The sequence below is a fragment of the Poecilia latipinna genome, unplaced genomic scaffold (genome assembly GCF_001443285.1).
Source record: "Poecilia latipinna isolate Pla-1442-1.1 unplaced genomic scaffold, P_latipinna-1.0 Scaffold1403, whole genome shotgun sequence".
NCBI lineage: Eukaryota > Metazoa > Chordata > Actinopteri > Cyprinodontiformes > Poeciliidae > Poecilia > Poecilia latipinna.
Genome location: NW_015114019.1, coordinates 53748 through 79661, shown reverse-complemented (window position 1 = coordinate 79661; position 25914 = coordinate 53748). Strand labels below are relative to the sequence as shown.

At 36.1% G+C, this 25914-nt stretch overlaps 2 protein-coding genes across 3 annotated transcripts in view; one reads left to right on the top strand and one right to left on the bottom strand.

Moving 5' to 3' along the window:
• akt3b (v-akt murine thymoma viral oncogene homolog 3b) overlaps positions 1-18646 on the bottom strand; it is a 24073-nt gene extending 5427 nt beyond the window's left edge. Inside the window, exons 1-12 of one of the 2 annotated variants that reach the window (XM_015056744.1) lie at positions 18226-18646; positions 12986-13409; positions 8431-8556; positions 8232-8343; positions 7288-7432; positions 7016-7147; positions 6767-6832; positions 5502-5570; positions 4378-4500; positions 4169-4297; positions 2481-2695; positions 826-913 (exon numbers count right to left, since the gene is read on the bottom strand). In XM_015056744.1, coding sequence (XP_014912230.1) covers positions 826-913; positions 2481-2695; positions 4169-4297; positions 4378-4500; positions 5502-5570; positions 6767-6832; positions 7016-7147; positions 7288-7432; positions 8232-8343; positions 8431-8556; positions 12986-13031 — 1251 coding nt within the window. In that variant the 5' untranslated portion in view covers positions 13032-13409; positions 18226-18646. Of the gene's footprint in view, positions 1-825; positions 914-2480; positions 2696-4168; positions 4298-4377; positions 4501-5501; positions 5571-6766; positions 6833-7015; positions 7148-7287; positions 7433-8231; positions 8344-8430; positions 8557-11037; positions 11272-12985; positions 13410-18225 lie in introns of those variants that run through there. The other variant, XM_015056745.1, reaches the window with a different exon arrangement.
• A 2372-nt stretch (positions 18647-21018) lies between these two features.
• LOC106962361 (uncharacterized protein C1orf100) overlaps positions 21019-25914 on the top strand; it is an 11603-nt gene continuing 6707 nt past the window's right edge. The window contains exons 1-3 of the mRNA XM_015056743.1: positions 21019-21375; positions 22540-22723; positions 24013-24090. Coding sequence (XP_014912229.1) covers positions 22632-22723; positions 24013-24090 — 170 coding nt within the window. The 5' untranslated portion in view covers positions 21019-21375; positions 22540-22631. The remainder of the gene's footprint in view (positions 21376-22539; positions 22724-24012; positions 24091-25914) is intronic.

Below are 25914 nucleotides of genomic sequence, written 5' to 3'. Positions count from 1 at the left end.
CCAGTTTCAACTGTAAATACTGTTTTCCAAATTCATGTTTTTAATCACAATTGCATTTTATTACAAAACTGTGCAGTTTAAAAATCCAGCACTTTCAAAGACTTGCAAAAATAAAATAAAAATAAAAAGTTCTCACTAAATTTTGGGGGGAAATTTAGAAATAACTTTGGTAATTCCAGCTAACCTGAAATAAGAAGAGTTTAGTCTGATTTAACTTCAGACAGTGAGGATAAATATGCTCTCTTTTTATTAGGTGTATGAAAATATCTGGAGTGACGTTTCCAATTTTGGGTTTTTAATCAAATGTTAGAAACTGTGAAGTCTGAATATCAAGCACTTCCAAGGACTTTATGCAGAAATCAAGCACTTTCCAAACCTTTAAAGTTTGGAGACTTTTAAATTAAATCAAATTAATTCAATGCTTTAATTTAAATCAAAGCACCCGGTCGAACCCTGTGCTTTCTGTGATAATTTATACGTCTGTTTGAGATAAAGGCCTGTGTGAGGAAATATCCGTCGTCTGCATCATGTTCTCCAAACTGGGTTGGTCAAGTTCATCGGTGCTTTTATATCGACAGTTTGCATAAAAACAGGCTATTTTAAAATATTCTCCAGAAAGTCAGACAATTTAGAAAAATAACAGCAGGTGAAAAATGTAAAAAAAAAAAAAAAAGGATTAGATCATTTTGTTTCTTTTCACATCTATTTCTGTCTCAGACTAATTTTGGGAAATATGGTAACCCCAATTCCAAAAATAGAGCTGCTATGTTGCATAAACTCCTTCTGAAGTTAAGATGACGTTTGGCGGATAAACGCTGCGCTCACCTTCTTGTCGTACACGTCCTGCCAATCGATTGTGCCGAAGAAGCTGTGCCTCATAATCTCCTTAGCGTCATCCGGCCCGCCGCCCAGCCTGACAGCAAACGCATGAAGAAGAAGAAAAGAAGAAGAAGATCTCCACGTCAGACGTCAAATGTGGTCTTATATCCATCACTGGAACCTGCTACTGATCCCAAAATAACTCGTCAGGGTGAGCCGGTTCCCTCTGCGGAGCTGCAGATTACACCAGCTTCTTCGCCCGAGACAGAAACGCCTCGCGCACTGCAAAAACACCAAATCTAACAGTCATTTTGTCTAGTGCAAACATCTTAGTGCATTTTAAATAAGACAAAACTAACTTTGCTGCAAAACATAGGAGCTTGTTTTAAGTCAGTAAATTCTTAATATTGATGAAAAAGTACGAGTCCCACAGGCAGATTCTTAATCTAACAGTGGGAATGACTGACTTAAAACAATCTCCTATATCTTTCTGAAAATTTACTTGTAAGTTAGTTTAGTCTTATTTCAATTGGACTAAAATATTTGCATTACAAAGTTACAAAGTAGACCAAAACTACTTTGTAAGTTTTTGTGTTTTTGCAGAGTGGAAGAAGAAAGAGGAAAATCAGAACCACCTGGTCGCTTTCTGTTGACTCTAGTCAAGATTACTAGAATCAACCTGAATCATAAATTCACAAATTTTACGACACAATGATTTCAGCTTCCTGGTCTGTGACAAAATGAAGTACAAGCTTGTTTTAACCAATAATTCATCAGACACAAAGCTGCGGTTTCTGCTAAAGTTTTATACTGAAAGAAACTGATTTAGAAAAAAGTTTCTATTGTCTGATTTTGTTATTTTGGAATAATGTTATTCATTATTCTAGCCTTTAAAATACCAGAATTTCCACTTAACTTTATATTTTGGTCTGTCTGACAAAGTAATTTCTAAATATTAAATGACTGATATTTTGATCAGTTACTCAGTACTTAATAGACTTTTTACCAAATACTTATTTACTCTTACTGGAGTAATTTCTTGGACAGCAACTTTTACTTGAGTAGAATTATAAAATAACCAACTCCAGTCTTAACTAATATAACTAATATATTAGTTAAGACGGATATATTACCCTCCTCTGCTATTTAGTTTCATCTAGCAGAAACTAACTGGGAAACGTTTCTTGCATTGGCGATTGTTTTTTAGCTTTAAGCTGATCAAAAATCACCATCAGTGTCTGCAGGTTGGGTTTTCGTGTTTAGGCCTGTCACAATAACAAATTTAGCTGGATTATAAATTGTCACAGAAATGATTGCGATAATTAATAATATTGTCATTTTGAGACAATTTTCAACTAATTATAATAACATTCAACATTGGAACTGGAAAAAAAGTTTTAATATTCAAAATAAACAAAACAAAAATAATCAAGATGGTTTATGAAGTTTCTGTAACTGAAGTTACATTTGAAAAATATAACTACTCAGCTTAGACAGGGAAAACAGGCAAAAGGGGCAGGTAGTGCAAACTAACCACTTTGTAGTCTGTCAAATGTTTGCAGCGTTTTCCAAAATGGCAGCTTTTCAGCAACATTAAATGAGAGCGTCTCTTTAACGGCTCATTTATATGATTAAGTGATTTACTGCTTATGTGTGCGTACCGTTTGTTGGGGTCCTTGATCAGCAGGCCTGACAGCAGTGACTTGGCATCAGCAGACAGGGTTCGTGGAAACTTGATCTCCTCCATCAGGATGAGTTCAAACAGCTTCTCGTGGTCCTGGTTGTAGAACGGAAGCCGGCCGCACATCATCTCATACGTAACGACGCCCAGACCCCACCAGTCCACCGCTCGCCCGTAGTCGTTGTCCTCCAGAACCTGATGATGAGAAAGAAATACCTCCGTTTCTCTCAGAAAAGAAAACGACATCTATATCCATGTAATCTTGGACATTTTACAGCAAAATGTCTAAGATTACACAATTTGCCTATGACATGAATCTCTCCTCTCGTTATTGTGGTTTCTCAGTCTGAGACGGAGTTTGCTTTGTTCAGGTCCACAAGGACCAGGGAGTTCCTGCTAAATGACAGAAACATTGTCAAAACCAAACTATCTTCCTTTCACCGCTTGATAACATTTGGTACCAAAGATGAGCTTAAGTTTAAACATGCAACTTTCAGAATCTTCTGCCCACAGAAAGTGGAATCAACTCCGGGTTTTATTTTAACTTCTGAAGTAACTTTTATTTTATTTAAGGTCTGAAGTCAAAATTGGTTTATTTATTCTTCACGTTCATTTTGTTTAGTCAAAATGTTATTTTCTCCAGACATTTGTTACGCTGCTCTTGGCAGTTGGTGGTTACCACAGCAACCTGTAACTGACAGCTCCTCCGCCTCTTTCTGTTGCTGCCGGCAACTGGGGTACATATTAGGATCGGCTCTGTTTTCTCTACAAGTGTTATATTTTAGCATATACCTTAGACAAAATGTTATTATATACAGGGTTTCGTGTGTAATTTTGCCATGTTTTGTATGTGTTAAATGTTTAAACGTGTTTAATTTTACAATTGTTAACTGAACATCTGTAGTTTGTTTAGAGTTATTGATTGTGTTTGATTTAATGCAGAACCAACTTGATTTTCTCTCTTGGTAGGCATGTTTTAAAGTAATGCTTCAGTTATCAATAGTGTGATATTCTTTGAATGTTACATGTATTTTATTTCTTGCACTCAAAATAAATATTCAATTAGGCCTGTCATGGTAACAGATTTTTCTGGACGATAAATTGTCCTATAAACTATTGCGATAAACGATAATATTATTGTTTTGAGACAATTTTAAAGTAATATAATGGCAATGGCATAATCATGCAGGAACACATTCTTAAAGATCAATAAACTTAAAATTTCAATGGAACTTGGAGACATTTTACATTTCTAAAATAAAATAAAAAAACAAATAAAATTAATTATAAAATTTCCACAAAAAAAAAAAAAAAAAAAAAGGGCCTGTTGAGACCATAACACCAAAATGAAGATTTTACTCATCCATTATTCTGGAAAAAGAAGAAAACGATAAATGACGCAAATGGAAATTATTGTCAATTAATTATCATGCAATTAACTGATTTATTACTTATAACGACAGGCCTATATTCAATGTCATTTATGGTAAAGATGAGATTAGTCATGTGGACTAATGATGTAAATTTATGCTAAATACCACAGTGCCATTTTTCTGTTGCCGCCTGTAAATGTGGGGCAGAAGCTGTTGATTTTCTCTCTTGTTAGAATAAATACAGTGAGTGTGTGCGTGTGTGTTGTGAATCATTTGCGTCCCTGGAAGCTCTGACCTCGGGAGCGAGGTACTCTGGTGTTCCACAGAAGGTCTTCATGGTCGCAGTGTCGGTAATCCCTTCTTTACACAGGCCAAAATCTGTGATCTTGATGTGGCCGTCTTTGTCTAACATGAGGTTTTCAAGCTAATGGAGGATAAAATAGAAATGAATTTTAAAAAAATGTAAGGTTTTGCTTTTCCCATCCCAGATTGTAGACACTTTACCTTGAGGTCACGGTAGACGATCTTGGCAGAATGAAGGTAGTCTAAAGCAGAAACGATCTCGGCGCCGTAAAAACGAGTGCGGTCCTCTGAAAAGACCCTCTCTCTTGACAAGTGGAAAAACAGCTGCAGAAAAAATAAAAAAAATTCACACACTTTAATAAAAAAAAATTAAAAAAGGTCAACACAGGCCTCTGTGGTCATGGAGATCCTCTGTATACAGAGGAACAAAAAAGTCCAACACTTCTATAAATAAAACTTTTCCTCTCTAGATGTATTTTTAACTTAATGGTCTCTTTTTTTAGATGCTGTTCTGAAGAAATACTCCTACGTTTTCTTGTGTAGTTTTTCTGGCATTAGCAGGTCCAATCCCCACCAAATTATACAAAATAAACACTCAGCACTCTGTGAAAATGTTTAATAATAATGACAGAAAATTACTATTGTAAGCTGTTGTTGGGCTTAGCTTTTGTGTCACCCAACAGCGAGAGGAGAGTCATGGTGGAGACGAAGTTATGAGAGCTATTAGCCTCTTGTTTGTAAATGTCCTCTTGTCTACCTGTTGTACAAATCTGTTTAATTTCAAACTGGATCCTAAACTATTGAACAGTCTGTCTCTTCACCTCAAACGAGCTTCTTCGCCAACCATTTTCAAATCTTTTTTCCCAGGCTTTTGACATCATGTGAGACATTGGACATGTTGTTGTTATTTATTTAATTCTCTTTTAGTTTTCTAAACTTTTGTTACTGCAAAAAAGCTCTTTTTAATCTATTTTTGTATTTTATTCTTTATGTTTTTATTTTTCTGTATAGCTATGAGATCCTTCCTCCATCAACGACTCTTTTAAGGTACTTGATGATATCCTTAAATTAAACTGTTTTTTTTTTCCAAAGGTCATGATTATACTTTTATTAATAAACCAAGGCTACTTTTGCTATTGAATATCAAATTTACATCAACGCCATTTCAAATGACATTAATCTGTTCAGTTATTTTTACTAGTTAGCGCCTCCTACAGGTTTCTGACAGCGTAGCTCCTGGCTTGCACGCCTCTGAAGTGATTCTTTTGAAACTCTCAGCCTCGATCTTAATCGGTAGATTAAAAAGCATTTCAGCAGCATATTACCTCTCCTCCATTGACGTATTCCATTACAAAGCAAAGCCGATCCTTGGTCTGGAACGAGTACTTCAAAGACTGAAAGACAAGACAGTAAACATCTAAAACGAGTTCGTCCTTCTACAGTCATGGTGTATCAGGATATCTGCGGGTGTCAGAAAGTGAAATTTAAGACTGTTAAACATCTTTTTAATGCTACTTGGAATTACATTTAAGACCAAAAAACATTAAATGTAGAGAATGGTTGTGGGATTCTGTTGTATGACAATCAAATAGCAAAAACTGAAATTTCTAAGATCTACTTGTGGTTGTTGGTAGCAGCTGTTTGCTTTTCACACTGAATGTCACTCTATACAACTTTTAACCCCTGTAGTGCTAAGCTTAAAAGTTTTATGTTTTTCTTCACAGAATGCCCCTAGCCTCGGATGGGTTGGTAACAGGATGTCGTCCAGCCAACTGATGATAAATTTATACACAACAGACACCAAAAAAGCTAGCTAGCAAGGATATATTAGTTGTAGCAATAGCATTTTGTAGTGTTTAGCTGTATTTGAAACACTATTAATGAAAATGCAGTTGTTGTTCAAAAACATACAGCTCAGACAAAATTAAGAGACCACTTAAAATGATGGGTTTCTCTGGCTTTACTTTTTATAGGTATATGTTTGAGTAAAATGAACATTGTTCTTTTATTCTATGAACTACTGAAATTCCAAGCAAAAATTTAGTATTTATTTGGAAAAAATGAGAAATAGTCAAAATAACAAAAATGATGCAGCGCTTTCAGACCTCAAATGATGCAAATAAAACAAGTTCATATCCATTTAGAAACAACACTAATGTTTTAATTCAGGAAGAGTTCAGAAATCAATATTTGGTGGAATAACCAGGAGGTTTTCAATGGGTTCAGGGCAGTGGGCTCTTCAGTTTCTCCAGAGCTGTATATTTTGACCTAATTTCAAAGTCTTGTTTGTGCAATAGTGGCATTAATACCACAATTAACATATTAAGATTGAACAGTCTGTTTTACTCCTCAAGTGCCTAGTGGATCTAATAAGCATCATACCTAAATTTACACTTATGGTAGGTGCAATGTTCAAATTTATAACCTCTAAGGAATTTATCATCTGGTTGAAAGCAAAAGCACAATACATTTGATTTGTTCAACTGGATACAAAGTCAGACATTCAGGGGTTAATGACCCCCAATTTAGACTGAAGCTAAGCCAATGTAATCCAGTTTGACATGTTTGACATTTCTTCAGTCATACTCACCGTTAGGAATGGATGCCGAGTGTTTTTCAATACTCTACTTTCTGTGAGCGTATGAGCAACTTCATCCTGTGATGAGAAAGGTTTAACAGAGAAGTCATTAGTTAAATCTTTGACAAATAGATACTGGTATAAATGGAAAAAATGGTCACCAATAAGCTCTAAAAGCTGCTGTTTAGGAAGTTTTTGCAAAAGATCAAATATGAGTAATGATGGATGAGTCCAAGAATAAAATATAATTGGGAAGGACACCTTGGCTATAATGACTTCCTTCTTCAGGATCTTCATGGCATAGTAGGTGCCGCTTGCCTTCTCCCTCACCAGAATGACTTTTCCAAACGTGCCTTTACCCAGAAGCTTCAGATAGTCAAAGTCATTCATTGTCTGGACAAATTACAAGAGAGAATCAGGGAAACGTCATCAAAACTTTACGTTTCGGTACATTAAACAGCGGACACACTTTGGTTGATTGACCACATCCAGCAGGTTTGACATTTCTTATGTCTCTTCTGTTAAAGTTGTACCTTTCGTTTGTAGTGACTGATGGACGTGTCCATCTCCTCCTCATTAACGTTCTCAATCTGGGAAGTGGGACTGCACAGGATGCCTTCCTCCTCCTGTTTAGCCAGCGATTCTGCAACCATCTGGATGGCCTCGGCCCACTCATCTCTAATGCCGGCAGTAAAAGGTTAAAAAGAAATCCTTTACATATTGAGGTAACATAGACAGAGATATTCTTTTCATTTTAATTTATTAATTAATTTATTTCAAGTTTGTATACAGCAGCAATGCACTTATTTGCAGGAGCTGGCCTCCTTGGACAATCCGAATCTGGCTCCACAGCATCACACAGTTCATCAAAAGCTGAGATTGTAATTTGAAAGTGTTGAATCTGTAGCTCTTCTTTAAAACAGCAGATTACAATCTCCCAAAATGCATTGTATGTAGCCACTCTCAAGAATAAGAGGCACTTCAGTGTGATTTAGAAATGAAACTAACAAGTTTTACCCTTTAAAGCTGCAATGTGTACCTTTTATAAAAAAAAATAAGTTTTTTACATATTTGTTGAAATTGTCACTATATCATAACAGTTTGGGATAAAAAAAAAATCTGTGGAAATAAAATTGAGCTCCTTTGTCTTCTCTCAGTGTTCCCAAGAAACAACCAATCAGAGACAGGAGGCGGGTCTTAGCGCCGTCAATCATGCTAGCTTCTTCCTGATAAAGTCTGCCAGGAATTCTTAGGCAAGTTAGCAAGGCAGAGATCAGAGCAAATAAACAATTTGCCTGAAATGGTAAGTTGTTTCTTCGCCATGTCATGAAGAAGAAGTTTTATTTATATGGCACTTTTTCAGCAGTAAGGCAGTTCAAAGTGCTTTACATGAATTACATTAAGGTTCAAAAGAAGCTAGATGTATCAACTTTTATCAAATAAACTGAACACGGTGAAGGCGAGGATTAAGGCTAACCTCTCATCAGGAGTGTCGACATGAAAAGTCCTCTCGATGACGGTGGTCCACTGCAGGCAGCGGATGATGAAAGTGTTTGGTTTGGGTCGTTCTGTCTTCATCAACTGACATTCTGAAAGTCCCCCAGAGAAATGTGTTGGGATTACAGCGATCTTAACAAGCAGAGGTTGAAGGGTGGCATGGCCTGCCCATGTCTTACTTGCTACAGAGAAGTTGTTGAGCGGATAGGCCAGGTCCGAGTCCTGCGGTTTGTCCTTGTAGCCGATGAAGGAGCCGTCTGTCTTGAGCAGAAAGTAGCGTGGTCGCCAGTTCTTGATGTATTCGCCTGCAGGGAGACACAGAAAGAGAGAAAGGTTACCGACCGATATTACTGGGTGTTTTAGCCATATTTTCAAGTCTCCAAAAACTGCCAGGTCTTTCTGAGGCTGGGATCTTCTGCAAACTATTGAAATATCAGGTTTGCACACAAAAAAGCAGCAAAAGACACAAAAATATAAAGTTTTCCATTTTAGCAACATTTAGAGAAAAGATCCAATTTCAAATTTTTTTTTAACAAAACAAGTGTGGACATTTTTTGACAAGAGTTAAATCTAAACTACAACAACCCACAGAGGTGCAAAAAAACAATAGAGGGGCTTGTAGGAGCAGAGAGGAAGGAACCCAAGCATTAGGTCATCCTCTGTAGGCTCATAGCGCCACAGAGAAACTTCCTCCTGCCTCTGCGCCAACAGCTATGAGCTCAGACCAGAAATAAAAAAACAACAACCTTTCAATGAATGAACTCAAACGGACACACTTACACAAACACACAAAGCAGTGTGGGAAATAAACTCCAGCAGCCAAGTGCCGCTCAGGCTAGAATGCAGCCCAGAGCTTCAGCGCTGGCCCTCTGGCAGGTAAACAACCATTGTTTGGAAGTGCTGTTCTTTACACTGACAGAGAACGGAGGAGTGAGAGGGATGGAAAACACATCCTTCATGACAGGAGCTGATGTTTTTAGCAAAAAAATAAATTAGAAATAAAACACGCCTTCAATAGAAAATACCCTCGGTAGGACAATTGGCCTCTGGGTTGCTTTCAGTGCTTCTGAAAAACTTCTATCATTAGCGGAGTACTATACAGCACTGAAATGATTAATCGGATTAATCCATTATCAGGCCTGTCGCGATAAGCAATACATCAATTAATCGCACGACAACTTAAAACAAGCTCTATAATTTCCATTTGAATGATTTATCGTTTCTCTGTTTTCTACTAAAAAGTTTGCAGTCTGGTGCTTTGGCCTCAACTAGTTCTTTTTTTGAAAGTCTGTTGTTTACAGAGATTTCATAATTTTATTTGTCGTTTCTGTTGTTTTGTTCATTTATTTTGGATATTTAAAATGCCTCCTAGTTCCAGTGTTGAATCTTCATTAGAATTCAAAGTTTATTGATCTTTGAGAATGTATTCTTGAAAATGATCTCAAAACAGCAATAGTATCGTTTATTGCAATAATTTCTGGAACAATTTATTTTCTGGAAAAATCTGTTATCATGACAGGCCAATCCATTATTGAAATAATCATGAATAAATTTCACAATCGATTAATTGTCAACTAGAGTATACAATTACCCTAATTAAATCAAAACTTATCACAATGCAAGTAGTAATATCAGTCGATATCAATAATTGTCGATACTGATAATTATTGGTTAGTTTTTCATTTTAAATAACTGATACACGACCAAACTGGTGAACTTTCCTGATTTATCCAGTTTTCCCTCCACATTTTTTTTTTCCATTTTTTGCACGTTACTCAACAGGTTGTTGCTAAGCAACCAAAGGCTATAAGGGTTGCTAAGACCATCCTCCTGAATCTGACTGGTTGATTCTAGTTAGTACTGGGAGCACTGGGAGAAGGCATAGGAGTTTGATTTTTTTTTTTTTTTTTTCCCCACAGATTATCTGTCACGGACCATAGGGTCCTGACATAGGAAAAACAGATTAGCCATATGCTGTATTGGTGCTAAAATCTATCAGAAAGGTTATTAGAAGCATTTTTTAGCTGCAGATGCATCCTTTGCTACTAATGATCAAGCATAAAGGAATACTATGCAACTAGATTAGGCAAAAAAATAAATATTAAAAAAATTATTTAATTTATTTGTATAATTTAATATTGTCTTAAAAATGCTTATGTGATTGAATAAAAATTCAGCATTATGTGTCAATTTTTTTCTGATTAATTGTCTATAGAACAATTGTTTACTAAAATATTCATTAGTTGCAGCCGTTGTACTCTAACCTGTCTTTGTAGCAAGTCATGCAAATACAATACAATACACATCTCACAGATTAAATGACAGGAGAAAATATATGTTTCCATATTTATTTATTTGATTTAAACAAGAGTTTAAATGTTGGACATTGACTCTTTGAACAGTTCATTTAAAGAAGGTGGTTATTTCAGCATAGAGGTTTGAAAGAGCTTATAAATAAACAACAATTTAGGAGGTGCCCATTTTCTGTTTAGCTCATATTTTGTTTTAATTTCTGTATTTTATTCCTCTCAGTAGGATTAAAACCGACCATCAATTGAAAGCACTCAATACATATAGTCTTTGAACTGCTGACACTTAAGTATGGAGTAAATTAAATTGCAATATCCATTAAGACAAATGGAGCGCATCTCTAATCAGCTTAGACTGACAAGTGAAGCCAGTAGCACGATGTCTGTCCAGGCCTCTGCTGAAGCCACCGCGCAGTCTCACAACTGCAATCTTGTACATAAAGTTAAGCTAGTTTAATGCAAAAAGAAGGATCTTACTTTGTTTTCACTAAGTTTTCACAAAGCTGCGTGCAACTCAGTTGATTTAATCTTTCTCTTCATCATATAGCCCATTTAGCTCTGCTTTTGCTTTGACAAACCAACAGCAGCTTCTACTAGTCTGATTTATAAGATTAAAGGATTTATTATTATTATATTTCAGCAGAGATGGTCTGAAATGGTTATCTTAAGATTCAAAGTGCTTGGTTCATGTACCAGTGTTTGAAAAATAAATAAATAAATAAAAAAGTTAGAGGAAGAACATAATATGTCAGAATCATCTCCAAAATAAAATGTGTTTGCTGTGGAAGGATGTCTGTATTAAAATAGATTTGTTTTCGTTTTGCATGTTTTCTTTTAAACTGCAGTTCCACTGCAATGCATAATGGATACATATTAGAATAAATGTCATTTACAGCAGAGAAAGTGGTGAAAGGAAATGGAACTGTTTCGACAACAGTATTCACCCACTTCAAAATAAGAGCATGAATAAAAACGTTAACTACCTCAACAGTTTTTAACAGGCAAATATTCAACAAGGATGTCAAACTTTATTCAACTGAAGGTTTAGAGAGCAGCTAAATAATTTAGGGTTTTAGAATTCATCAGGAAAAAAATTATTTAAGGGAAGCTAAATGTTTTCAAACTTTGCAAAAAGAATAAGAATCAGAATTCAGGATTCATTTTAATGTCATTGAGCACAAATAAAGCACAATGAAATTTAAAATTTTTAAAAATAAATTTAAACAAAGTGCTAAATAAAATATTAGCTCCACTATTAGCCCATTAGCAGAAGCGTCTTCAATTGAAACTAGTAGCTGACAAGTTGCTGTTGACGTAAATCCATGGACCAATCAACAAATGCAGTCTTCAGCCAATCAAATTGATTGTCCACAATAATCGGCCAGCTGATGAACTGAGAAACTACTGACTCAACATCTAAAGCTTAAAACCATTATGTACTGTTAGTTTACATATTTTTTCATTTGAATACAAACATCTGTTAAAATTTGACTGGAGGAGAAAAAAAAGAAAAATCATGACAGCTGATTTTAAAACAAAAATGGATCATAATTTTAGTCAAAGGTTACGTAAAACAATGAAATTGACTTGCAGGGACTATTTTCAGCACCGTCTTAATCCACATTTGGTGCTCTAATGAGTATTTGGGGCAGCAGTGCTGCGTACGTGGTACTCAGTCAAAACATGTTACGGTTTGTGTTTACAGTAATGACAGAGCGAGCCATCCACTGAATGTGGCTGGCTAATGCGATTTCAATAAAATTCATTAACCCAATATTTTTTGGAGGTAAATCTGATGCTGTGAGGGAAAGATGATAAACTAGATGCAGCCTAAACCTTTAATAAAGTCAAAGTGGTTTGAAATTTAAGAAACAAACTAGGAAGTAAGAGAAAGACTTACTTTAAAAAAAAATCTAAAGCTCAGAAGGAATATTAAAACCATCTTACTTCAATTAGAGGGATTCAGGTGTGTAATAATTGTGAGTATTTAAAACTATGTTTTTCACTCTTTAAACAAAAAGTGTATAAAAATAATTTGATAAACAAGCGTTACAAAGTTTGATCACGTTTTCTTTCATGAGTTTGTCCACAGATTTAGCTGGAATTGCTTGGATATATTTCAGAAAACTATAAAGAAAATATTCTGCTGTTATGATTTTGATTATGCTTTATGTAAAATAAAGTGAAAGTAAATTTTTCATCCATGTCTGTACTCATTTTGTCTTTCAGCATCGTGCATTTTTTATTTTTGGACTTACATATGGGATGGTTATAAAACAACCAAAAATAAAACACAAATAAATAAAATAAACTGAGTCAATTATCTTGATCATCCGTCTGACACCTCAAATATACAACAGTTGATGTTTTTGAAATCTAAAAAAAAAAAAAAAAAAAAAAAAAAAAAAAAAAAAAACACCCTAACCTTTTTTCTGGACCCAGCCTTCCTTGACGACGTTCTGGTCGCTCATGGTGGCTTCTCCTCAACACCAGTTCTCCCAGTTCTCCCAGTGTGGTGACCGTTCTGTGACAGCAGTTGGAGGGGTAGTGGGGACGCTTGGTTCTTCTGAACTTTAGAGGTCAGCTCGACCTTTCCAATGGATCACCTTAATTACTGGGGGTTGCTGTTCTCCAAAACTTTTCCTCTCTCTCGTATTCCAGCCGTCACTTTCTCTTCTCCTCGTCTCAGCACGGATGCAAATCCACTTTCTCTTCTTGTCGTCTGTCCTTCCTCCTCTCTCCGTTTTCTTCTCCACACCTTCCTTCTTCAGCTCTGCTTCACAGTGTTCCTTACTCTTGTGGCCTCTGAAATCTTTCCGTGTGTTCAGGCTCTCCTGGCGTGAGTCAGCCTGGAAGGAAACGGCAGCAGAGAAAGGAGAGGAGGGGAAGGAGAAAAAACAAAACAAAACAAAAACAGAGCAGGTCAGTGGATAGTTTCCTCCATACAGCAAATAAAGCCAGCAAGAAGTCATTGTTTTGAGCTGTAGAGCACACTTCCTGCCTCCTTCTCTCCTTCAGACCTTTACCTTCTCTTTGCTTCCATCTTTAACAACTTCCCTGCTGCTCCCATTCAGACTTTGCATCTTCCTACTCCCCTCTACATCCTTAAACATTTCCGCATCGCCCCTTTTCTCTTTAGCTTACATTTTCCAAATTTCTTGTCTTGTCCTTTTCTTTTATAGTACCATCCGTCTTCAATTACATCACATTTTGTTTTTGTCTTTGCTTCTCAAACTTTCACTTTTTCCACCATTCAGTTTACCTCCTTCCTGACAATAAATCATGATAGACACATCATCAATATGAATAGATTCAATAATCAGTACATAGAATATTCAGTGAACTCCAACCCAGAACTGCACAGCATTCTGGGAAATGTAGGCAGAGGAAAGGCTTTAGCTCCTCCATCTCTCATGGCCAGATAAGCAAAATTGGAGGAATCAGCTAACTTGCTCACTTTTTGGTTACTTAGCAACAACTCACTCACTCTTTGGTTACCTAGCAACAACCTGTTGAGCAACTTGCACAGCAGTAGTTTCAGGTTTTGCCTCTGTGCCTCATAACTGCTTAAAAATAAACAACGGCAAGGGGTGAAAACTGCAGCCAAAACAGGAAAGGTAACATCAACGGTTTGGTTGCATTTCAGATAATCTTAACAAAAAACTTATCAATAATTATTGATATCAACTGGAATAAAATCCTTATATCCCAGTATGTTTTCTGGCTATGTCGTTTGAAAAGCTCAGCCCTTTCTGCTCGACTGAACATCAATACAATCTGTTGATTATTTGATTAGAGAAGAGCCAGAAAAATCAAAGTTAATCATAATTGATATCGTCATAGAACTATTATTTCAGTTACACATTTTTTTATATATTCTGCAGCCTTATTCCTCAGCAGTTTCTTAATATTCCTCTCCTTGCACATTCCCTGATATTTGTAAACATTTCCTGTTTGAGGCCTGAACATATTGTACCCCTGTGCATCCATAGGCCACTTGAACGGCGCTGGCACTTATGCACCCATATTCATACTATTTATAGCTCAGTTGAACCACTGTTCACTCCATCCTCCTCAGGGGACGATAATGCACAGGTTTGCTCCCTCAGAAGAGAAGACTAAAAAGGAACCGCGAAGAAAAAAATGCTCTGATTTCTAACCGTGATTTCGATGCAGCATTTGTGGGTCCTGTTATGATTTGTCGACATGGTGAAAACATTAAATCTCACCACGCTGTATTTATTGAAAACAAGAGTTGCTGCCACTTTTTCCTGTTTTCTTCTTTACCTGCCATATGAATGAGAGTATTTGTCGCTGTCAGTGCACACAAACAATTTGGGAAATAAATTCTGGGCTCCGCACTAGTGGACCCCCAAAACACGGGTTGGTACAGATGCTGGGAAACTTCACACTAGGGCTTCAGCTAGTGATTATTTTAATAAACTATTAATCAAATAAAAAAGGCACATTCTGCAGATTTTTTATTTAACCAATTAAGATTATTTTAATATTAAAAATGTGTAAAAAAAAATGCAACAACTATCTGAATTGTTTTTTCTAAATACGAATTCTTTTCCCTCCTAAAATGTTAACCATTTCATTAATTAATCAATCAAGATTTGGATAACAAAAGTGCTTAACAGGAGATTTATTTCGCAGAATTTGGACCTGGTGAAGCTATAACTCCACACTTTACTATCATTTGCGCTATTTATTGCAAGAAAATATAAGCATAAAGTCATAACAACTCACTTTTCCTTCCACAGAGATGTCAGGTTCCTCCCTGTCTGCTTTATTTTTCCATCCCAATCTCTTCTTCACTAACAGACCTAAATTTCCCCTACCCACAAAGAGGTAGAATATGATTAGGTTTATAATTGGGGGTTGTTCACCACAAATTGCAAAGCTTAATGGAGAAACAATTAATTACTCAACCAAAACGACTCCTTGGTAAGGCTGGGCAATAAACTAATAACAGTATATATTGCAACAGCCATGTAATCAACACCAATAAAAAATACATGTGATAGAATGTTCAATAATTTCACTGAACTCTGATTCAGAACTGCACAGCATTCTGGGAAATGTAGGCAGGCAATGTATGCTTTAGCTGCTCAACTTCTCACCACCAGGTGAGCAAGGCTGGTGAAATCAACTAACTCATTTACACTTTGGTTACCTAGCAACTCACTCACTCTTTGGTTACTTAGCAACAACTTGTTGAGTAACTGGCGCAGCAGCAGTTTCAGGTTTCATCTCATAACTGCTTTAAAACAGAAAAACACCAGTGTGAACTGAAAACTGTGGAGGCCATATCAACAGTTTGGCAGTATTTCAGACATTTAAAAAATAATAATAACAAAAAAAAAAAAAAAAAAAACTACTCAATAATTGTCAATATAGTGATAGGGTTGAAAAACCTATCGTCCGGACCTTGTTCTTAGAATCAAACGAATATTTAAGTTATTAAATGCAGCCACACATTGAAAGACAATCTCTAAACTGAATTCAAATATTGAGCAACAGTTTAATGACATATTTTAAAAAACAGTAAGAGAATAATAAAGGTTCGTCATATCATGGAGTCAAAGCCAGGTCTTCCAAGACCGAGACAACACAATTCATCCCTGGCATGGACCTACATTGTAAATTATGATTGACCATATCGACCAAAAATCGATTCACATAAGTGTCCCGATTCTCATTTACTACAATTCAGAATCGATCTAAAATGTCCCAAAATCGATTTTAACACAAAAAAATGGAACAAATCCACTGTCTGACGAAATCCTTTTCGCATAATGTGCAACATAATAATCTTTATTGTCCACAAATATGGGCATTTGCCTTTCATGGTGTTTTTAAAAAACACCCACAGTACATAATAAAAGGCTCACAACAGAATCACAGACTGTCAAACTAGCCACAGACACAACTTTGACAATAATGGTCAAAATTTGAGTAAAATTATAGCATTTGGAATAAGTGAGTTCTTATAAATGTTCTAGGTTGACATGAATACAGAATGTTTATCCAACGCCGTTATGTATTTATTTTTTTTAATTCTTTACTAAGCTACAAAGATTGTTGAATGGTTAAAAACTTCAGGATGGAAACTGCAAAGTCGTCCATGGAGGACACTGTCTGCAGAATGGCTTTGTAAGAGCAAAACAGAGGAGGCATGAATCATTTTTGAAATTTTAATAAATGTGATGCTTTAATGTCTTCATTTGTCAGTCTACTTTGCAAAGACTAGAGTAGATCATGAGGATCGTTTGCATACTGACAGAAATCATTAAGAATACTTGTTTTGACTTAAAAATTGATTTTGAATGGAATCTTGGCCCCAAAAGATATCTAGATGGACTGAAATGTTTAACATGACTTACTGACTTCTTTTATGCATCTGAAATGCTAGAATATAAATCTAAGACCCTTAAAATGTATTTTTCTGCTCTTTTTTATTGCAAATATCAGTTTGTCTTTACTTATGCATCACAAGTGAGGCTTCTATATGACTGGAAAACTTTCCATATTGTGACATTTTTATTATTTTTTTATTATTCTTTGGACATTCAGCTTGAAGGTGTTATGATACATGTATTTTTCATTTAAAGCAAACCAATAAGAGGAAACAACGGGAAGAACCAGGGGTGGAATGTGGGTGGGGGGGGAGAGACATGACACCCCCCATACCCCCAATGACAACAAAAACAATGGCTGACAGACAGGAAAAACCCGTTGTGTCTTTCTGGAGACTGCTCAGAGTCGCAGCCTACCGGTACCACAAGCGACCCATGTGGTCCCCGGTTCTCTGTCCATGACTGGGTTCCCGCACCTCGCACAAAATACTGAAACAACAGCTTTTGTTTCAAGGGCGTGTGGTGTCATTATTTGTTACATAACAACATCCGCTCTGCGTGCTCCTTTATATTTTCACGGGCCAAACGGGAATAAATATGTGGCGGTGGCTCTCACTGCGATACCAGACCGTTGTGGGCGGTGGGAAACCGAGGACGAGACCCTGGTGTGAACCAGGACGACCTGTGATGGGTCGGATGGAGGATGCAGACTAGCCAGGGATGCTAGTTGGGGGGTAGGGGGGCTAATGTTAGCCGGCTAGATAGCTGAATGCCAGGCTAGCTAAGCAAACTGGCTAACTGTCAGTTTGAAGCGGGCGCGTGATCCGTTCTGGTCCTGGTGTTTTTCCATCACCGCCATTAAATAACGTTGTTGGTATTGATTCAGTATGAACACGAGATATTGTGGGGTTTTTTTTGTTTTGTTTTTTTTTTTCGGGTGGGGGTGTTGAAGAGAGGATGTGGAGGCTGGGGGTGGGGGGTGTATCGTTCATCACGGAGGTGGGCCGAGGCCAGACGGACGGTGCCGCTATGCATTCCCGTAACAGCATCACCCGGCGAGGCACCCCTTTCCAGGCTTGGCGGACGACGAAGCCAAAGCAGGGGTCCGTGAGGCGCCGCCGCCGCCGCTAGCTAGCGCGATAACCCCTGCCCCTACCCGACGAATCCGCACCCCCACAGAAAAAAAAAGAAAAAGAAAAAAGACGACGACCCTAGCTCCCACCTCCTGCTTTCCAGCTACTCTCCTGAATAATTTCCTTCCAAATCCCAGACATGTTACATTAAACCGGCGCAGTTATTTCACCTGGTAGTTGAAGACTGATAGGGATGCCCCCTCCTCCTCCTCCTCCTCCTTCCCTCCTCTTTCCCTCCTCGATGGTTACTGGAGCATCCGACGGAGTAACGTCCCTTCAGGAGGACAGTGATGGAGCCATAGCCGCAGGTGTCGAGCTGAAGTGAAGAGGGTTTGCGCCAAAGACCGACTGAACCGCTCGGTTCCTGCTCCCTCTGCTGCTCCGCCAGGAAACCTCGCTCCTCGGCTCCGAGTCGGCACGTCGTCACGTTCAGCCAGATTCGACTGGGAGGACTCCCGCTGCATTCAAATGCTGTCGGACATTTAAGCTTTTCCACAACCGTTGACCCAAGTCGCTCCTAAACAGGGCTGATTTTGACTTAATCCAACTACTTCCTGATTTAAATTTAAAATTAAAAGTGAGGGAACAGATTAATACCTTGAGGGGCCAGATTAATACCTTGTGTTACAAGCCTTTAACTCACTATTTTTGTCTCAGTTTTATTTTACTGTTTGCAAAAAAATTAATTTTGGGAGTTTTCTTACTATGCTGTATTTCTTACTTGTACTGGAGCAATTTTATCATGAGATTTTTCAGACAAATTGTGCTACACATGCAAGTTTACATGACAAGAAAACTTAGATCTAAAGAATATTCTATTAATTTTAGTATGATTCTGTAATAGATTTTCAGCGCAATTATTCTACAAAAAAAAAAAAAAAAAACTGAAAATATGCTAAAGCGTGCATTTGGATTTGTGAAAAATCAAATTCCCAAAGTATTAGTCTGCCAAACAGTTCTATTAATGCTTAAATTATTATTACAGATGCATTTTTAAAAATAGCTGTTGCTGATGTTCAAACTGTTTAATTTTTAATAAAACTTTACAATATTTTTGCATTAGGTTCTTTTCTCATATTTTAAAACCTTTATATATGCATTGCATACTTTTCACATTTCTGCATTTAACATTTTTATTATTGATCTGATGTAAAATTCTGGAAGTGGAAAATCACCATAATGAAATGAAATAATGGCTTCAAAACATCAGTATCTGATTAAATCTATATAAAGGAATGGTGCTAATAAAATTTAACTTTGCAATACTGAAAATAGTTGATGTTACTTTAATTATTAAAATATAAGAAAAGATCCTTGGTGTGTTTTTGTTGTTATCGGTCACATGAGAAGTTTTGGACGCCTTTTTGTAAATATTTTGCATTGTTATGAATTTGTTCCCACCGTGCTTAAACGGATCCTAACGTTTATCCCACGGTTTACAGTTTTACAGAGAACACGTGAAGGCACCATCTGTCTCCTCATGGCATCTAGGGCTTTTGTTGGTCCCCAGCTTTTGTTGTCGCTCTCGCTCTCCCTCTCTCTCTTTCTCTCTCTGTCTCTCGCTCTCTTTCTCTCTGTCTCTCTCTCTCTTTCTCTCCCTGTCTCTCGCTCTCTCTTTCGCTCTGTCTCTCTCACGCTCTCTCTCTTTCTCTCTGTCTCTCTCTCGCTCTCTCTCTTTCTCTCTGTCTGTCTCCCTGCTGGTTTTATGAGCCAGTTCAGTTTTATTTATCTGCCCTCTTTTAATTTTATTGTTGCTCTGATCTGCGCTGCTGTCTCAGGTCAATTTGGCTCATGAGCACAATGAACTTTTAAACCTCCCGGCTTAAAATAACTTATGCAGATTTGACTAAATGTATAGCGACTCCCCCCAACGCCTCCCGCCTTCCTCCTTTCCTCCCCAGCCTCCCTTATGAATGGGTGTTTTTGTTTGAGGATCCTCATCCCAGTCTGGCTGTGGGAGTGATGCTGTTGCTGCTTTGCATTAATCAATTACAGTCTGTGAAATAACTGCCAGGATGTAACATCTATCTTATAACAAAACGGTGTTTCAAAGCAAAATCCATGTTTGAGTTGCTTATAAATTCAAACTTAAAGTTAAAATGAGCTATAAACTTCAGTAGGTGAACTTAATGTGACCTTGTCTGAACCTTTGAATGCACATTTTGAACTGCTCAGTGTTTCAGTCTCTTATGCACAACTTAGAGTTCTCTAACAAAAAAAAATTCACAACAGGTGTTTTGGTTCATGAAGCGACAGAATAAACCAGAATTCTGAAAAAAATAATACCATTATCATGGGATAATTCTGTGATTCGACTTCAGTTACTTAATTATGGTTATGATAAAACACTGGATAAAGAACTTAAATGTTAAGGTAGCAGTGATTACTTTACTGCACACCATTGCTTATTGGGGTAACAGAGTTTGTAACTATAAGCTATTTTTAACTTAAATATGAATACTTTTTCCTTCAGTAGTTAATATTTACCCATATTCATATTTCGTGTTGAGGCATATATCTTTATATAAGCATATATTTTTTCAGCTTCAGGAATATATAATAACAAAACTACACTTTTTGGGGTAATTAAGCTGATTGTTTTAGAGAGAAATCAGATGTTTTGAGTGCAACAATTACACAGTAATGCTCTCAGATATACAGATCTGTAAAAAATGAAGAGCCTTATGCATTGAAAACCTCCTGGTTATTCCACTAAATATTGATTTCTGAACTCTTCCTGAGTTAAAATATTAGCATTGTTGTTTCTAAATGGATATGAACTTATTTTCTTTGCATTATTTGAGGTCTGAAAGCGTTGCATCTTTTTTGTTATTTTGATCATTTCTCGTTTCCTACAAATAAATACAAAATTTTTGCTTGTAATTTCAGACATGTCAGTAGTTCATAGAATAAAAGAACAATGTTAATTTTACTCAAACATAAACCTATACAAAGTAAAATCAGAGAAACTGATCATTTTAAATGGTCTCTTAATTTTTTCCAGAGTTGTACTAGTAATGGGTAGAGTTAGGCATAAATACAGTAGCAAAAACGAACAGAAGTCAATACAAAATCCTCAGTTTGTATAGAAGTACAAGGATGTTTATTTGCACATTAAAATAATATGTTTTAAATGGAGAAATACAACCAGCATTGACCTGGTTTCTCATTTTAAAACGTAGAACAACCGTGCGTTCAGTGAATCACATTATTATGTTACCTGTTTGTGAGGGAGAGGCTGCCGTCGCCAGTGTCAGCTTGCGATGCCGAGTGTAAGGTTTCTTCAACGAAGAGAGAAGACGTGATCTTCATGGTTGCAGGTAAGTTTTCTACATTTAAAACAAAGTATTTAGCTTGATTAACTTTGTGTGGAAAAGTTGAAATCCTCCCCATGAAGAGGGTTGTTTTCAAATAACATTCTGATTAAAATCCCCTTTAATATACTGTAAATATGGTTTTTACATACTTGTTAATTCAAATTCAAAAATACGTCATTGATGCCAAAAGGAAATTAAATGTTGTAACTCATATTAATTCAAATTCTTCAAAGAGTTATTATCGTCAGTGATGGCTTTTGGCAGGAAAGATTTCTTGTAGCAATCTGCATTGCAACAAATTTGAAGAAGCCTCTGACTGAAGACACTCCAAGACAATCTCATGAAGAGGACAGTTCAGAGTGAAACAGATAAAGAGTGAAAAAAATCAATCTGCTTCAGCTCTTTGTTGCTATTGCCATCTGAAGAAACGGCCACAAAGTGTACATGAGCTGGTCAAAAACAGCCAATTAGAACCAGAAGGAGGGTCTAAGTGCTGTCAATCAAGCTCATGTACACCGCTCGGTGTATTAATGGAGGTGGAACAACTTACAGTTTCAGGAAAATTTGTTTATCCGCCATGCTAACTAGCTTTAGCATTCCTGGGAGACTCTACTATCAGGAAGAAGATGTATACAATGGTGTATTTAGAACAAAAAAGGAGTAAATTTCCATTAAAAAGCTCAAAAGATATTAACAATATCAGAAATTTTGTAGAAAAAACCTGAACATTTCTGAAAAAGTCTAACAACAAGTTAGGAAAACTCTGAAATTTTCAGATTAATCGAAAAAAATTTCTAAACAAACAAAAAAAACAACAACAAAAAAAACCTTTGACAATTTCTGAGTTTGAAATATCTAAAAATTTGTCACTTTTGAAACTTGGAAACTTCCCAGACTTTTTCTAGAAAATGTCTGAGATTAATGTCAACATTTTTCTTTTTTTTTTCTTCTTCATTTTTTTAGTTGAACTGTACTGTTTTCCTACCTACATCAGCCATACAAATACAAAAGAGTAGATCTCCCATTGGGCTGCTTCATTGGCCATGAAATACGGCCGCCATTTTGGAGTGTCAAGTTCATATTTGTGAATTTATCAGACATTAAGTCATTAATAGTTCACACGTGCATGCGCACACAATGACAATGTTTCATAAGTTCTTCCCTAAGATCCCCAGAGTGAGCTGCAGTTATCTTATCCTTGAATCGCTGGTGAATTTCTTCAGATCCGGAAGTGATTTGACGTCATCTGGTGGTCAAATATGGCTGGATCTGGCATCGCTATCAGGCTGCATGAGTTCAGACAGTCTCAGGACTCCAAAGAACTCGACTGGGCCGCAATTTTACCTAAAAGGTGAGTGGAGACTAAAAAACTGATGGGACTGTTTGTAAAGTTATTACGGTAATACGAGCAAACAGGAATTTGCGAAGCCAGATATGTTTCTAAAGCTACTTTGAGCAAACAACAGCTCATATTTTTGTAAGCTACAGCCAGAGAAAATAGCTCAAGTATCAAATAGATGGTGGGTGTGCGAAAAGAAAAAGTAAAAAAACCAAACAAAAACAAACAAAAAAAACCCTATATTTTTTTCTAATAAAATTAATTATTTAAATTTAAATGTATTTTTGTGCACACAACAAAAACCTTATTTGTGGAAACAGTCCAAATTAGAGACACTTTGAGTCCTCAAAGTAATTGGTATCTGGATTTATTTACAGTTGTAGGCGCGATTTACATTAAAGACAATATAACTGAGCTTAAAGTTTTGTTTTTATTTCAGGTTAATAATACACATATAATTAACAATGTTGTAATAAGTTTCTGAATGTTCTTTTTCATCATCATGACCGTATTTCAAGTACAGCTTATTACCGTAAAATCACATCCAGATGTTATTCACGCACTCAGCACTAGTCATAAAGCGGACGGTAATATCTGTTCCAATAAATTATGCTTTACATTGCGGTTATTGTAGAATTTACAAATAAATTCATTTCCTCAATTTCATATATTTTATCATCACAATGACTAATTTATAGTTTGATTCATAAGGAATGGCACAAAAGTTTTACTGTAAATGTAATTTTCCTTTATTCTCAAAAAATAAAAATGCTTTCTACTTCTGTTTAAAGTATATCTTGTCACAATACAGAAATGTAGCCTGATAAGCATTAATTTAGTAACGTATATTACATTTTGATGCATTTAAATGCATTAAGTCAGACATTTAATATACTTAAAGCATGTCTGAGGAGAGGTGTGTTTTGTTGCCTTTTTGGAGTAACTAATCTATTTTGCTAACGCACACAAGAACTTGATTTATAGGTTTTCAAAAGATGTTGAACAAACCTTTGCAGCTATAGCAGCTTCAAATCTTCTGGAATGGTTTTCCTCAAAATTTAGAAGGTTGGTTGTGCATTCGTCTAGCATGTTTCTAGAGGTCTAATTGATCAAATTAGTGTTTTTAACAGGTCGCACCACTTTTCCAAGGTCCTCTTCATATATTGAGAACAGTCTTAATGAAATAGTTTGAACTTAATTTTTTTCCCCTAATGACAAATAACATGAAATAAAATTAAATTTTGTCCACTTTTGAGCAAAAATAATAAAATATTCTTGTCTTGTTTTTTCTTCCTCTAAAGAACATCATGTCTGGGAAGAGATGTGCGTGGTCTGTATCCAGGCCAAGTGGCACGAGTCCATACCATGAAGGATTGTGGGTAAGAACATAAAATATTGATATTGTTTTGTTGTAATTATCCAACAAAAACATTTTTTTCTACACTTGACAGTTGGTCAAGAGGACCACTAAGAATAATAAATGATATAATAAACTCTATGTATATAGTGCCTTCCAACAAGGCCTTGCATTGATCAAAGTGCTATATAAATAAACTCAATTAAATTGGATTAGTAATGATAAAGACAAATCTCAACACTAGTTTTTCCAGCTTTCCAATGAAGGCCATGTTTGATCAGCTCCTATATTTATCATAATTATCTTCTTTTTGCACAATTTTAAAAAAGAATGCATTTTTTACAGTGTGTAGTTTATACAATTTCCTGCTGAATTATTATGAAATGCGTACGCTGGACCACCATAGTATTTAAGTTTAAGTAAGATGATGTGCTTGATATTTTTGATATTTTAAAAACATAATCGTCTGAACTCAGATGTACCATCCATCGTAACTGATTTGGTTTCCTAGACCTGGTTCTGTTCAAAGGCATATCCCCTTTCTCAAAGCTATGCTAAATTTGCATTTGAAGGTTTTGGTTCTTCCATGTGGTTTTCTTTAAAACAACAACAAAACACCCAGCCATTTTTATTTTGGCAATAAGTTAATGCTTTTTGAGACATTTCAAAAACCTCTGGAATGTAAGATCACAAATCAGCAGGCACTGCCCGTCATCAAGCAACCCCAGCAAAGCCCAGACGGTTACCTAGCAACCCAATTAGAGTTCCAGTATGTTTGGTCAGCTGGTTTTACTGTTGTACGCTCTGAATAATTTGATGTTCAACTTTTATCATTTTTAATATATTTGTTTACCTTATTTTGTTGTGGTTGTATTTGTAACTAACATCGATTCTGTCTATTGTGCCCTGTTTTTATTAGTTTTATTTTGTAAAGCACCAATTCACAACACATTTCAAGGCTCTTTACTAAATAAATAAATAGATTAGAATAGATTGGTTAGTGCTATTATAAAATAACACTAACCAATAAGATTTGAGATACCAGTACGTCCCAGTCACTTTTTCCATTATATGAATCAAATAGAGCACTAAAATCTAAATAATAGGATGGATGTTGTTTGCATGAATGTTGAGAGATCTGTCATTTAAAAATGCAGAAGTACACTGACTGGAGATGAAAAAAATGTGATCCATAAAAAAATATTTCTTTCTTAAAATGTAATTTTTACAGTCCAAAAAGGCAGTAACCAATCCAAAAATAATAGTAATAGTTTTACTTCATTTTGTCAAAAAATATCACATCAGATATGAAACTGTAGTTATTAACTATATAATCATTAAAATTTAGGAAAGATTTTCAATGCTGCAGTTTTCAGGGCCTGTGAGAAAATTAACTATTGCGATATTTCAGGTGCAAGTCCACTAAAACCTGTTAAAGGCTAGTTGGCACTTTATCAATGGAGCTTATTGTAATCTAGATGGACTTTAAAAAAATAGAGGCAGAAGGGAGTTAAGCTATCAGAGGTGGAGGTTGGTGTATTTATTCTCGGATTTTGTTACAAAAAAAAACGCAAAGTCATCACATGTTGCGTTTTAGACGAGTTCACGAAGGACGGATGTGGAAAATTTTGTTAACAATGAACAATGTAGTGTGGGAAACATGGCTTTGTTATGATGGTAGGTTTGAAGACTTTCTTTGAAATTGACACAAAGACATCGGTCCCCACCTGCACAAAACTTTCCACACTGCCTTATTTTTATCTCTTACTAATGTGGCACACCTCTGTAGTGACTTTTTCTCTCTGGCATGGGCGTAGGTTTGGGTAGGGACGGTAGGGACATGTCC